The sequence below is a fragment of the Eumetopias jubatus genome, unplaced genomic scaffold, assembly GCF_037043125.1.
Source record: "Eumetopias jubatus isolate StellerSeaLion01/CBP00866 unplaced genomic scaffold, mEumJub1_p1.0 scaffold_9, whole genome shotgun sequence".
Taxonomy (NCBI): domain Eukaryota; kingdom Metazoa; phylum Chordata; class Mammalia; order Carnivora; family Otariidae; genus Eumetopias; species Eumetopias jubatus.
Genome location: NW_028274815.1, coordinates 134345484 through 134359803, shown reverse-complemented (window position 1 = coordinate 134359803; position 14320 = coordinate 134345484). Strand labels below are relative to the sequence as shown.

Here is a 14320-nt window from a genome sequence, read left to right as displayed (position 1 = left end):
CCTGGGGAATGATTTTAATTTTTTAAAAGTGCATAACCACGTTGGAGGTTGTTACATAAAACCAGTTGTCTTCAGGGAGGGGTGCACGGGGGCCATTCATGTCTCCCTCCCCGCTCAGGGTCTTCCTCGCTGTTTCTCAATGCGTTGCTTTATTTGGGTCTCTTCATTTACTGACTTACTGACACATTGATCTAAAGCCAGAACCAAGTGAGTTGAAATACTGGCTTTGAGACTTGTTAGCTGTGTGATCTTAGGCAAGTCTGCCATCTATATTCCTCATTTATGATAACTACCTGCAGGGGCTTTACCAGAGTTAACTAAAATTGTGCACGTAAAGGGCTTAGGGTGATGGCTGGCTAATTGGGAGGCCGTGATAAAGATTAGCTCTTATTACTACACGGTGTCATGGGAGGGGGGACAGGTGAGCGGCGGAGGTTCCATCCCCAAGTGGCCATGCTTGGTGGTTCCTGCGTCTCAGGCACAGTTCTACTCTTTCACAGATAAGCATTCATTTAACCCTCGTGGCAATCCCACAAGGGAGGTACAATAATTATTATTAGCCCATTTTATTTTTTAATTTTAATTTTTAAAGATGTATTTATTTGAGAGAGAGAAAGAAAGAGAGAGGTCCAAGCAGACTCCGCACTGAGTGCAGAGCCCGACACAGGGCTCGATCCCCCGACACTGAGATCATGCCCCCAGCCGAAATCAAGAGTCTGACGCTTACCTGACTGCACCAGCCAGGTGCCCCATTATTAGCCCATATTATAGATGAGGGAACTGAGGCTCTGATAATAGAGATCTACCCAAGCTGTCCTGCCTGCTGAGGAGAGCCAGGTCACCTCGGCGTCCACGCTCTTTAATGCTCTGCTGCAGACGCCCTGCTGGGGTAGGTGGTGTTGGGGGTGGCTGCCGCCAGGTGTCAGTTGTCAGCTAACCATGGTGCCTGGGGCTGCAAGGCCTTGCTCCCTCAATCCTGTGTGTTTGGCTCTTAAGGGAGACCTTGAGGCGTGGGGCCCTTTGGAGGTCCTTACACGGATGTTGTTCACTCACTGACCTGTGTAGGGTCAGCTGCACGCGGCTGGTGGTCAAAGGCTCGTGCACAGAGACGAGGGACCCTGATGGTATGGTGGCCTTGATCTTCGGTAGCCACCCTGAGGCCCTGCTCTGTGTCCTGTATTTCTCTCCTGGTGCTGTCTTTCCCTGTTTCCTTTTGCACCTACACCATTCCATTTCCCTCCTACTGAGTCTCACACTCAGAGAAGCATCCAGAATCTATTTCCTCCCCTCCTTCCTTCCAAATCTGGTTAGAGAGTTTTTATTTTGTGCCATGCAGTTTTCTTAGTATTAAGGATGCAGCTCTCAACAAAATGCTTACTCATTTGACGACTCGACTACCTAGGAAGCTCCAAGCTCTGTCCTGGGTACTGGGGACCCAGCTGTTGGCACAGCAGGCGAGCTCCGCTCAGAGCCTGCATCTGTGAGGCTGCAGACATTACATGGGTGGACAATAAGTAGGACTTACTAGGAGTAGTGATCAGTGGGACATAGTGAAATAAGGACCTGTCAGGGGCCAGTGATGGGGGGCGGTGGTGCTCCCTGTAGGTGGCCTGGTCAGAGGAGGTATCTCTAAAGGAAGGGCATGTCTTTGTGTGATGTTCCAGGTGGAGGGAACCACTAATATATTAAGTCCCAGGGTGTGAGCCGCAAGGAACTTGATTCTTCAGGAAATAAGGCAGAAGCCAGTGTGACTGGAGCTAAACACACAAGGCCAGTGTGCCTGGAGCCAGGGAATTGGTACCACGGAGGGATCTTGGGGGATCACACCATGTTTCCATTAAGTGGGGTCTCGGTGGTCGCCCTCCAAACCTAATTCAGGAAGGTCACTGATTGTGGGTGTCTGTCTCTTCACATCTCCACCAGCACTGGGTATTGCTAATATTATGCAGCAGTTTTCAAAATTTTAAAATAAAAAAAAATTTAGTTGTTTTTTAAATTTCCAACTGGATAGAAAAAAAAGGACACCTGCTTGCTGACTTTGTGACCGCTGTGATGTTGCGCATACTTCTGTGTGTTTGTCGGCCGTCGGTGTTAGTTTCAGTCCAATCTCTGTGTCTGTCCGTCTTTCCGCCTTTCCGCCTGTCTTTACCCACAGGTGCCCAGAGATGGGCTAGTCATGGCCTTTGACTCCGGAAACACTCTCATCCTCCCGTCCTGGGGCCACACATGGCCTGGCTTCCTTCCTCCCCTTCTGCCTTGGTCTCTCTCTCTCATTTGTGTAACACAAGCCTCTCTAATCCCAGTGCCAGGGGGTCTATTCTCTTTCCTGCATACCAAGCAAGGTAAAGTGGCACTTACCCTCTGCTGCACATTATAATCACCTGGAACGCTTTCTAAAATTCAATGTCAATTTAATTCTAATCTCCAGGGAGAGGGGGAGGGCATCAGTGCTTGTTTGTTTGTTTATTAGTTGCTCATTTGATTACAGTGTGCAGCCAATGTTGAGAAGCACTGCATTCTGCCAACTCGATGTCATCGAGGTGTGAAAGTGAATCTTGTCAGCTTCATAGTCTTGGTGCTGCTTCCCTGACCAGCAGCTCCGGCCCTCTGGTTAAGCTTCGATATAGACACTGAGAGACATTTGCCTGCTCCACCAACAGATGTATATGGAATGCGGACAATGTGAGGCACTGGGGAAATGTCCACGCCCAAGACAGATCTCTTGCCTTTGCAGATCTTCTATTTTAGTGAAAAGAGACAGAGAAAAATCAACTAGATGAAAAGATGAACAAGTTCATTAGACCTTATGATAATTCCTAAGAAAGAAATAGAGTGTTTTGCTGGAATGTAGGTGTGGGCAGGGGCGGGCTGGGGAGTCAGGGCGGTGAGGAAAGGCCTTTCTGGAGGGGTGATGTGTGGAAGTTGAGAAGCAGGAGGAGCAGGTGCAGTGGCCATGAGGCAGGACACGAGGGACAGCTAGAGAAGGGGAGTGATTGGAGGCTGGGCACGAGGAGGAGGAGGTGATGTGGGGAGCGACCTCTGGCTCGACCTCACAGCGGCAGGGGAGAGGCCTGTGCCCAGCCCGTACACCACTCCAGGGCTCCTGCTCAGCAGAGATGTTAGTAGGACACAGGATGGAGCAGCACACTCTGCTTGAGACCTGAGGCAGATGGGTTTCTGTAAAAGCTAAAAGGGAGTGGGGTAAGAAGTTTGCTCTGATAAAGAAAATTCTAGGCAGAGGGATATTGTCTGCAAATGTACAGAGCTGGGGGCAGACCTAGAAGACCCTAGGACAGGGGGAAAGATTGGGGTGTTGGGGATGTAGAAGTGAGGGGTGTGTGAGGGCAGATGAAGTCAGAGAGGAAGCTTGGGCTCGTGCGCAGAGGGCGGGGGGGAGTCTGCTTTCATCCTGTAAGGCACCAGACTTCAGTAAGGAAGGTCAGCTTTGTTATTTGGGAAGGTAACTCAGGCAGCAAGGGTGACTGAAAGAAAGTTAGGGTCTACCAGGGGTCAGCAAACTTTTTCTGTGAAGGGTCAGGCAGCAAATACTTTAGGACCAGGGACCATCTGGTCTTTCCTTCGACTACTCCCTTCTGCATTGTAGCACAAAAGCAGCCATAACCAATGATAAATGAATGGGTGTGCTGTGTTCTAATAAAACTTTATTTATAAAAATAGGCAGGGAGCTGGATTTCATCAGTGCATTGCAATTTGGCAGCCCTGGTATTCCAATGGAATATGTAAGCATGATAATTAATTTTGATAATTAGATTGGTCTGAGATAAACAATAATAGGATACAAAAGATTTGAGCTGTTCTTTATTCTTTACTCTTTCTAAAGATGCATTCATGAACTGAGTTTTGGAATCGATCACAACTTTGAATTAAATAATATCTGGCAGGGTGGGTTTTGACAAAATTGCCAAGAATTGGAATAATTTCTGTCCTTTTTCATTCTTTGCTCCTTCTCTCCTGATTGCTAGGTCTTCAGCATTCTCAAAATTCTCCCAGTTTGGGGTAGCTGAGTTACATGGCATGGTGGCCCCATGAGTTTCTATATGGGAGGGACTTAGGGGGAAGCTTGCCCCAAAAAGGACTTGAGGTGACTTGTCCTGAAGCCTTAGCCATATAGCAAACCTATCATTTTATTTATACTCTAAATGTGAGGAGGGGCTGATGGAAAAGCCCCTGACAGCCAACTTCCAATTGATAAAGGAACATTAATGAGACAGCAGGTGTTAAGGACTTTACAGTTTACAGATGTTGTTGAAGACACGAGAGTCCTGGATCAGAGACAGACAGGTTACTACTTACAGCAATGGTAGAAGGCCAGAGTTTCAGCATTGGTGCTTGCTCTCCAAGTGCAAGTTCCCACAGGGTACCAGAGAGAGGGCCAGGTGATGCCTGCACACGCAGCAGGTTATCGGTTGGGTTACAAGAGAGAATTCTTAAGTTTAGGAAACCCAAATCTTTTATAATGGGCAGTTTCTGCCCTTTGCCCTGGAAAGAGACATTTTAGCTTTCTTACTTCGAGCAGGAAACTTGCTCATCACTCTCTAAGGAGACACCATCCCTCTCTTCCAATTGCTGTACACAATTCTTTTTTTTTTTAAAGATTTTATTTATTTATTTATTTGAGAGAGAGAGAATGAGAGACAGAGAGCACGAGAGGGAAGAGGGTCAGAGGGAGAAGCAGACTCCCTGCTGAGCAGGGAGCCCGATGTGGGACTCGATCCTGGGACTCCGGGATCATGACCTGAGCCGAAGGCAGTTGCTTAACCAACTGAGCCACCCAGGCGCCCTGCTGTACACAATTCTTGAAAGAATAGCCTATTACAAAGGCAGTCAGAAGACTTGAAGAAATGCAGGAGACTCATGGGGCATTGTCTCTCAGCAGCAGGCTTCGTATTTTGCATTTTATATTATTATTATTTTTTAAGATTTTATTTAGTTATTTGACAGAGAGAGAGAGCACGAGCACAAGCAGGGGGAGAGGGAGAGGGAGAAGCAGGCTTCCCACTGAGCAGGGAGCCCGATGCGGGGCTCCATCCCAGGACCCCGGGATCACGAGCTGAGCTGAAGGCAGACGCTTAACCATCTGAGCCACCCAGGCGCCCAGTATTTTGCATTTTAATTAGGGTCAAAACAGACTGCTGAAAGAGCTGTCATGGTGCCCTAATGGTGGAATTTTCAGCAGCAGGGAGTGAGTAGTAGTTCTTCTTTGAAGAACAAGATCATCCCTGGAGCCTGGCATAAGCCCCACTTCATGTTCACTTTGTCTGCTTTGACCTATAGCTGACTGTCCAGAGTCTCTGTCTGCTTACTTTGGTGGTTAGAATTATTTTTATTGTGTTAAGGGCTGTTTTCACACATCCTAAGTTTGGAGAGAGACCTTTGTTGTAAACACACTTGATAAATGATCCCCAAACATGCCAAAGAGTTCCAACCAAGAATGAATCACTTTTGAAGAATGCTTCTGTAAAATGTTCCAGGAAAATAGCCTTTCTTTTCTCACCTGGGTGTTAAGCCATTACAGAGTTATCCTGAGTTATTGGAAACTTTGGGCATAAGGTACTTGTGCTGTTACTCGGTCCCCATGATTTCTATAGTTCAGTGACATGGGCTGTAGTGCTTTCTCATGAGCCATTAACAAATCATGATTTCTGGGTGAGCAGAAAAGATAAAACCCAATGAAATCAGTTTTGTCGGTTTTATTTTTTTCTATTGGAAAGGTGAGATTTTCTTCGAGTCAAGGGGATTCTCTCTTGAAATTTTAATAGATTCCTTTTTTTTAAAAAAGATTTTATTTATTTATTTGAGAGAGAGAGAATGAGAGAGAGCATGAGAGGGAAGAGGGTCAGAGGGAGAAGCAGACTCCCTGCTGAGCAGGGAGCCCGATGTGGGACTCGATCCCGGGACTCCAGGATCATGACCTGAGCCGAAGGCAGTCGCTTAACCAACTGAGCCACCCAGGCGCCCTTAATAGATTCCTATGTTGGAAGTAAACTAGGTTTGGAACACTTGGAGGCACAGAATGAAGTTAATTATTTTTATATGTTCATTGTCTATGCCAGGCAGAGGTACATTCAAAGGTATATTGAAGGTGTTCAATACATGGTTGATGAAATAGATGAGTTCTTGTTTGGCAATAAACAAACATGCATTAAGTTCCCACCAAGTGCAAGCCTCCAGAAGCATGGGGTTTGGGGACATCTTTTCTGATGTACATTATTTGAAATTATTGATCGATCTAGTTAGGAGTTTAAGTCTAGTGAGCCCTTCTTTACTCTTTCCTGGCATGTACTATGTGATTTAATTACACGGGGTCCTGCAGTCCTCATAAGAACCCTATGAGGGCCGTACTGATATTTTACAGACAGGAAGAATAGAGCTAGGGGGGTTAATCGCTGACCAAGATGCCACAACTGGTTAGTCGTGAAGGTTGGGTTTAAACCACACGGGCTACCTCCAGAGTTATGCTGCTTCCCTCTCAAGCTCTTACTTTAGTACTAAAGCAGGATGTGTGAAGAAAGTACCAGCTGTTCTTTATCTCCTATGAAAATGGAACAATAGTAAAAGAAGTCAATGTCATCATGCTAGATCCCAATGCTGTTCAGGGTTTTTGCAATTGTCCCAACTATGGCAGCTGAAGGCATACACTTCCTTCTTGAGAGTCTTGTCTTAAAATGTAGGATACGATGAGAAAATGTGAGATATAAGGCCAACAAATCAGGAGATGCCTGCATTGAAAGATAGTTTGTTACTCACAGTCCCCAGGAGGAGGGAGCACACTGGGAAGCACTGAGGCTGGTCAGAGGCAGGAGATAAAGGGGGAAAGTGTGGCAAGAGCCTTTCTTGTGGTTTCTGAAGGAGGGAGCAGGCATGGCAGGATAAACGGTTTAGGACTGGCTTGTTTGAATGATCTTGGTGGGCTCTGGGGTATGGGGGCTGTACCTGGTTGTCTGGTACCTGGCCCTGGGATGATGAGGGCAGGTGCATAGTGGCCTGGAGTGTGAGAGCCTGATGAGCAAGGGGGTTAGAGACTCTAGGTTGGTTGGTTTGCATTTGAAAAGCACCCCAGTGGGTGGTGGTAATGAGGGAAACAGGAGGCCAGGGCAAGGTAGCTGGGGCATATTATGGAGTTGTCCAGAGCAAGGTGTGTCCTTGCTATATTTGCATGAAGGGCAGATGGTAAAGCATAGTTTACTATGTTTACTGAAGTTTACTGAAGCTGGCGATATGGTGAATACAAACCCTAAGAAGAGATGTGTAGTTAAAGTGTGTGTGTGGGGGTGTCAAATGAGAAAATATAGAACAGGGTCATGGATGTGGCTCTTCTATTGGCTTCTCTGTAGGATTGTAGGCAAGTCCTTTTATTTTGCCTTACCAAGATTCAATCTCTCTATTTGTGAAGTTGGGACATTTTACTAAATTGGTATTTCCCAGGATGTGAGACATACCACGAGTGTTATATTAGGTGACTTCAGGCAGTAAAGAGATGTGGCATCAAATAACATTAAGTCACAGATTTACTTTTCAAATGCTTTCAGTCTTTCCAATTGCCCCAAGGAGAAAGTCTCTGTCTGGTGCTATTATATATTGCAACTGCTCTTTAACTCTTGCTTTTATTTCAGCACAAAATGGATCTCAGGCTTACACACTTTGATAGACATTTCAACCTGGTCCTTGGCTGCAAACAACAGGAGCCACTTAAGGAAATAAATTGGGTAGCTCCCAGAAGATGAGAGCCCAAGACCGGAAAATGCTAATTACCAGCAGGATGAATAGGTGTGTTCATCCAAGGCATACCTCAGATACAAGGAACTCCACGTAATCAGAAGAGGTGTCCCCAAACCCAGTGTATTAGTTTGCTAAGCCTGCTGTAAACTTGGGGTCTTAAAACAACAGAAATTTATTCTGTTATCGTTGTGGATTCTAGAAGTCTGAAATCAAGGTGGCAACAGGGTCACGTTCCCTCCAAAGCCTCCAAGGGAGAACTCTTTCTTGCCTTGTCCAGCTTCTGACATTCCTTAGCTTGTCAACCCATCATGCCAGTCTCTGCCCCCACCTTCACATTGTCTTCTCCTCTGCGAGTCTGTTTTTTCTCTCTTCTTAGAAGGATGCCAATCATTGGATTTAGAGCCCACCCCAGGTCCAGGATTTCATCTTGAGATGAAACTAACTAATTATATCTGCAAGGTCATATTCCCAAATAACAGAATATTCTGAGGTTCTGAGTGGACATGATTTTTGGCGGTGGGGGGGTGGGCAGGACATTTTTCAACTCACTCTATCTGCAACCAAAGGAAGTCTAGGAAATCTGAGAAATTAAGTAAGAACATGTCATGAAAACAGGCTGCACGGGCATGTGGATGATATTTGCAATGTACCATGTGCCCTTTTTGGGTGCCTCAGTGTGAATTCATTATGACTATCTCTTTGTCCTTGATTCTTTCCTTTTAAGTTTCGAAGTCATGAGCCAGAGCATCTGACTGGTCAAGTCCAAGTCATTTGCCAGGAGATGGGATGACCGAGCTCTCCATAAGCTTCTTCAGCACCCACTGTGGATGTCAAGACCCTACAGTTTAGACTTCCCCACAAAGGAAGAACTTTCAGAGGCTGTATATGCCAGAAAAATGACAAATGTCTATCACAAAAGCTAGTGGGCCGCTAAATTCAATGTCTTTCTCCTCATTAGCTCTATTTTTACAATTGTATTCTATTTATAACAAATGATGCTATTTTTTCACTTACAGTAATACTGTATTATAAATTAAATTTATTTAGAAAAAAAAAAAAGAAACCACTACTGATTTAGGTGAGAAATTATAACAGTATACAGGCGCCATGTTGGATGGATATGTAGTGGTAGCCAGATACGGTCAGAATCATAAAGAATATACAGACACATAAGATAAGACATACATACAAACATAAGCCAGAGCAGAAGCATCATACAGGTAGGAAGCAAATGTCCCAAATCCAGACCGAACTGGAGGATTTCCTATACATTTCCCAACTCTGTGAATCTTTGCTCTCGGAGCTATCTGTTTAGAAAGATCTGGGTGTCATTGGGCTTGGGGGTTTTATATATCTATAATTCCGGGCATCACGAAGAACTGAGAAGAGACAATTCACAGGCTTCTGAGGCTTCAGCAAAGCACTGCAGTGTCTGTGTATTTTAGGCGAGTTTTTCAGCCCCTGCTGTTTTACAAATACCAGGCACTCTATTGGATCTGGCTCCTGTATCTCCAATAACATACTGGACATTTTCACCTGTGAATCCTGCCGTTACCTCAAATTTAGCAGATGGAGAAACAAATTCATCATCGTGCTCCCCAAACCCATATCTCCTCCTGACTTGCCTAAGACACGCTCAGCCTGCCAAGCCTGCAACCTTGGAGAATTTCTGCCTCGCTCATCTCCCTCATCCCCAAAATGCATCCAGTCACTGCATCTTGTTGAATTCCTCCTCTGGAATGCATCCTGTATCTTCCCTCTCCTTCCCACTGTTACCAGCACATTCCAGGCTTTCACCTGTTCTTGTCTTGTCCTCTAGCTGGGCTCTCCAGCCCTCCCTTCACACTACTCCAAATGGGCATCTTCAGTTTGGTTGCACCTGTCTCTTGTCTCTTCATCATTGGTAGTGCCAGGAGATGGCTGGAGGGAAATTCAGCCCCTTCTGTCATTTCCCACAGTCCTACCAGCCTAAATAAGCAAATGGTTCGAGTTACAGCAGCGTGCTTGCCATGCAGACACGGATTACATCCATTCCTCTTGTACACCCTTCCAAACAAATTGTCATCCTCGCAGTTTCCCTGTATAGAAATTTTGGAGCCAGCCTTGCCCCTTAGCTTCTTTCGAGCACACCAAACATAGAGCTTTCTCATTTGATCCAAATTTTCTCCCTCCCTTCATTTGGAATGCCCCTCAATTTCTTGATCTATGTTCTTATTAATTGCATAAAGGTCTAGTATGAAAAGAACATTAGACGTGGACTCAGAATAGATAGAGAGCATTTGAACTTTGCCCCCTCCCCCATTTGTTCTTGGAGTTATTTTTAAAGACAGAAAAATTTGAGTGGCTAAACATTTGCGTTGCTTCTTTGTTTATTTTTTTCCCATTCCTTCCAAGTTAATTTGCATGAAGATACATTTGTTAGGCAAGACCTTGGACTTTGGACCAGTCACAGCCCTAGGTAAATAAGGTGAGGAACGTGAAGAGCATGCATCTGCCTCTAGCTGATAAGTGTCCTGAGGCTTAGCGTAGGGCAGGAGCTGTCTTGCAACGCCCCGAATTGTCACTGCTTATGGAAAGATGCCAATGAACCAAAACTGACTAGAGCTAACAAGGACAAAATGGGAGAGGAGAACCCTTCAGAGAAAGGGCATAGATGGTAGCAGACTTTCTCAGGCAATGGTTTCCGTCTCTCTCTTCAGCCTCAAGAAAATCCTACAAGTGAGGCAGGGACTGGGTTGGGGAGGGAGGGGACATGGAGGCATGGACTTGGGAGTTTGGGAACCAAAGGGATCTTGGACAACGTCTCGTTCCAGTTCTGAGTTGACTTAGGAAATTGCCAGAACTCCTTGGTATGGGAGATACTGGAGAGAGAGTAAAATGTCTTGCTATTTGGCAGGCGAATGGCCTCCTTGTTTTTTGTACATCCCTCCAGGACCATCAGGCTATAGCTCTAGGTGGTTTCGGGTGGTTGCAACTAATTCTGACCCATCTTAGGTTGGTATAAATCCAGCCACCTGTATAAAACTGTTTCTGAATACCCCAGAGCTCGTTATTTCTCACTTCTCCAACTTTTGTGACTTTACACCTTTTATTCATAAGTCTTCCATTTGGTTGCCCTGCTTCCACGGGAAGTTCAGCGGCCAACTCCATGTGACCGAACGCATACAAGTTAATACTTCAGGTGAATCTTCAAGCAGCTACTGGCTTATGTTGTTAGTTTCACCTTGTCGAGGTGTAGATTCTGTCTCTTCAATAGAGTACACCATACTTCAGGGCAGAGCTTAGGCATTCAATTCCATGCCTTTTATAAAGTCCCCTCCCCTTGCCCCATCAAAGTGTTGAACACATAGCACAGAACCCCATACATGTGTTTCCGAGTCATTTATTCCACAAATGATTATTTGCATCTCAGCTGTGTGTCAGGCCTTGAGGTTGGCAGTGGGTCTACAGCCATATGTAAGCTAGAGAAGATTCCTGCTAATGAGCAAATAAACACAGGGATAGGGTAAATAAAGCTGATGACTGGTGCCACGAAGGAAGCACAGTGGTTGTTCCAGCAGGCAGGGCCGAGCTTAGAGGGGGTGGTGGTGGAAGGCTCTGTGTGGAGGTGATATTTAAGGGCAAAAAGGAGCAGGGATGCAAAAATCCAGGGGAAAGGAAATGTGGTGGGAAGGAGACTGTTTTCTAGAACAGGACAGATGAAAGTGTGCCGCCGTCAGGGAAAGGTCTGGGCTTTATGCAGGCTCTAATCCTTTTGCCTCCAGGGAGGAGCTGAGGTCTTAATCTAGGTGTAGTGCAAAGCCTCTGAAGGGATTAAGAGCAGAGGAGTAACCCTGTTTGTTTTGTTTTATTTTGAATTTGAAGATCTACTTGGTTCTATTCAATGATTCACGAACCAGGCAGCATCCCATCTAGCAAGTAGAGGTGCGGCCCTAGACCAGGTGAGAGGCAATGGTGCTCATCTCAGTTTGGTGATAGGAATTTAGGAGAAGGGAAGCAGGTGGATCTGAGAGACACTTGGAGGTCATACCAGCAGGGCTTCTGAATATGGCCAATAGATTAGGGGACACGGTGGAGCCAGAGATGACTCTCACACTGCTACCTTTTGGATGTTGAGGTCACTTACTAAGATTGGGGGAGACCAGGAGAGACTTAGGAGAGAAAAATCACTGTTTTCATTTTGGACATGTTAAGTCTGAGATGCAGATGAGTCATCAAAGTAAAAAAGCTGTGGGCATATGAACCTAAGACTTGGAAAAGTGGATCTGGACTAAAGAAAGACACTTATGTAGCCAAAAGCCAGTAGAAATGGGCCAAGTCAGCCAAGTGGAGAGAAGAGACTGTCATGTGGCCTTGACACCACTTCTGCAAACTGGCCCCTGTTCTTCAGAGTTCTAGAAGCGGGCTGTATGAGAGTAGAAACTCATGTACTGTACGGCAGGATGTGTGGCCAGGCAGCTGAGAGCACGTTGCTTAGGGGGAGCCGACGGAGCGTGCACTGGTCCACGCGCGCTGAGTCTAGCAGAATCGTATTTTGGTTGCAGCACTCCAATAAGGATATTTCCTCCATTAATGTCACACTTCAAGGACTTCGTGCAGATTATGGATTTATACTGGGTGAAGGTATTAGATGAAGAACAACAGAACTCATCAGTGTCATTGTGAATTTTTTTTCGGAGAGAAAAGAAAGTTGATGATAATTTCCCAACAATATGCAAACCTGTTTTTCATGTGGCAAGATCATTCAACTGAGTGATGATATCTTGAAGAAAGATAATTGCACTGTGTCTATGGAACACAGCCAATTAGAAGCAATAATAGTAATAACAATAACAACAATAATAAAATAAACATTTTAAAGCAAGAAGAATTCAGTCCATCAGCTTGTTTCTCACCCCATTGTTTTCTATCCCAGTAAGTGGTTGGATGTGTCTTTTTCCTATTTATTCTCGTCTATTTCAGCACTGTGTAGCTCAAGCAGGTTACTTTTAGCTAGAAGCAATCCGAGGTTACTTTCAACTGCCTCAAGTGTTTCCTTATTGTTAATTTTTAATTGCATCAGTAATTCATGATCACATTTTCTTTTTTTTTTTTTTTAAAGATTTTATTTATTTATTTGACACAGAGAGAGAGATAGCGAGAGCAGGAACACAAGCAGAGGGAGTGGGAGAGGGAGAAGCAGGCTTCCTGCTGAGCAGGGCGCCCGATGTGGGACTCGATCCCAGGACCCTGGGATCATGACCTGAGCGGAAGGCAGATGCTTAACGACCAAGCCACCGAGGCGCCCCCACGTTTTCATTGTTAAAAATGGAAACACAGTAGATGTGACTAGTTTCTGACCCTTGCACTCAATTCAGTACTTGTCCCATAGGTTTTGTGTGTGTCCTTGCAAACCTCTCTTTATGTGCTTTTCTATGTATAGTCTTTGGAAGGAGACATGTATATCCTTTGCAAATATATATTGTTTTATTCTTTTACACGTATAATTGTCACCTTTTTTTTTTCCTTGCTCAGAAATACATCTTCTAGATCTTTCTGTGTTGGGGCTTATTGCATTGCATACCTTTTTTAATCGCTAGGTAGAATTTTGTCTTGTGGAGGTGTGCTTTATGTTGCCACATCTGTCTATGGGCCACTCTTTAGATGGCTTTTGATTTTTTGCTAATACAAACAGACCACCTGGAATATTCTTGACATGTTTCTAGTGTGCCGCATGAGTCTTCTGGGCAGAACTTCCCAATCGATATTTTTTCCTCTGAGGAGTTTGATTTGTGCCCACAGACTCCAACTTAACGCACATTTGCCGGACTCTTCCTTTGTCCCAGGCTTGGTGTTAGATGTGCTTGTATTCATCATCACATTTAAACCTTCGGTCACTGGTGAGGTGGGGCTAACAAAAGCCTGTTATCCTGGTTCTGTTAGGGATGAAGGACAAGAGATTCCAAAGGGCTAATAGTTGTCTCAGGGGAAATGGTGAGCAAATAGTTGGGCAGATGATTGGGGCATGTCATGAGACTTTGTCATGTCACTGAATCTCTTACAGCTTTGGCTTCCTCATCCGGAAAGTGGAGCTCCAAATATCACCTTGGTCAGAGGGTGTGTGTCCTGTGGGTTATTGTACAGATCTGACAACATGAATGAGTTTGCAAGGTAAGAAGTGAAATATGCAAAACTTTATACTGTGATGGCATGAATGAACAAAGTACCTCCCTCGAGTGGATTAAATTCTGGACTAGCGATGGCTAGGCACACCACCAGGACAGGATGGCCTCTAGATTACCAGACAACGGGCCAGAGGCTGAGATTTGTTTCTTTTTATATACGCCCTCTTCCCCACTTCTCCCCCAAATTACTACTACTTTAAACATCTTTGGGCCTTTCTATTAGTTCAAAAAGGTGATCTAAATTAGGAACATTTGCTTTATTTTGAACCACATCAGAAACTAGGAAATGGATCCCCTTTCTATGGACTTCTGGTAATTTGGAAAATAAATACGGTTTTCAAACTGGGCTGCATATTGAAGTCTTCAATAATAAGAAAGTTTTTTGTGCCTTCTATGTGTCACCAACTATGTTAAAG

General features: G+C 45.0%; 1 protein-coding gene across 1 annotated transcript in view; it reads left to right on the top strand.

Moving 5' to 3' along the window:
- CBLN4 (cerebellin 4 precursor) overlaps window positions 1–13869 on the top strand; it is a 71301-nt gene extending 57432 nt beyond the window's left edge. The window contains exon 4 of the mRNA XM_028089098.2: window positions 13784–13869. Coding sequence (XP_027944899.2) covers window positions 13784–13869 — 86 coding nt within the window. The remainder of the gene's footprint in view (window positions 1–13783) is intronic.
- Window positions 13870–14320: the final 451 nt, after the last annotated feature.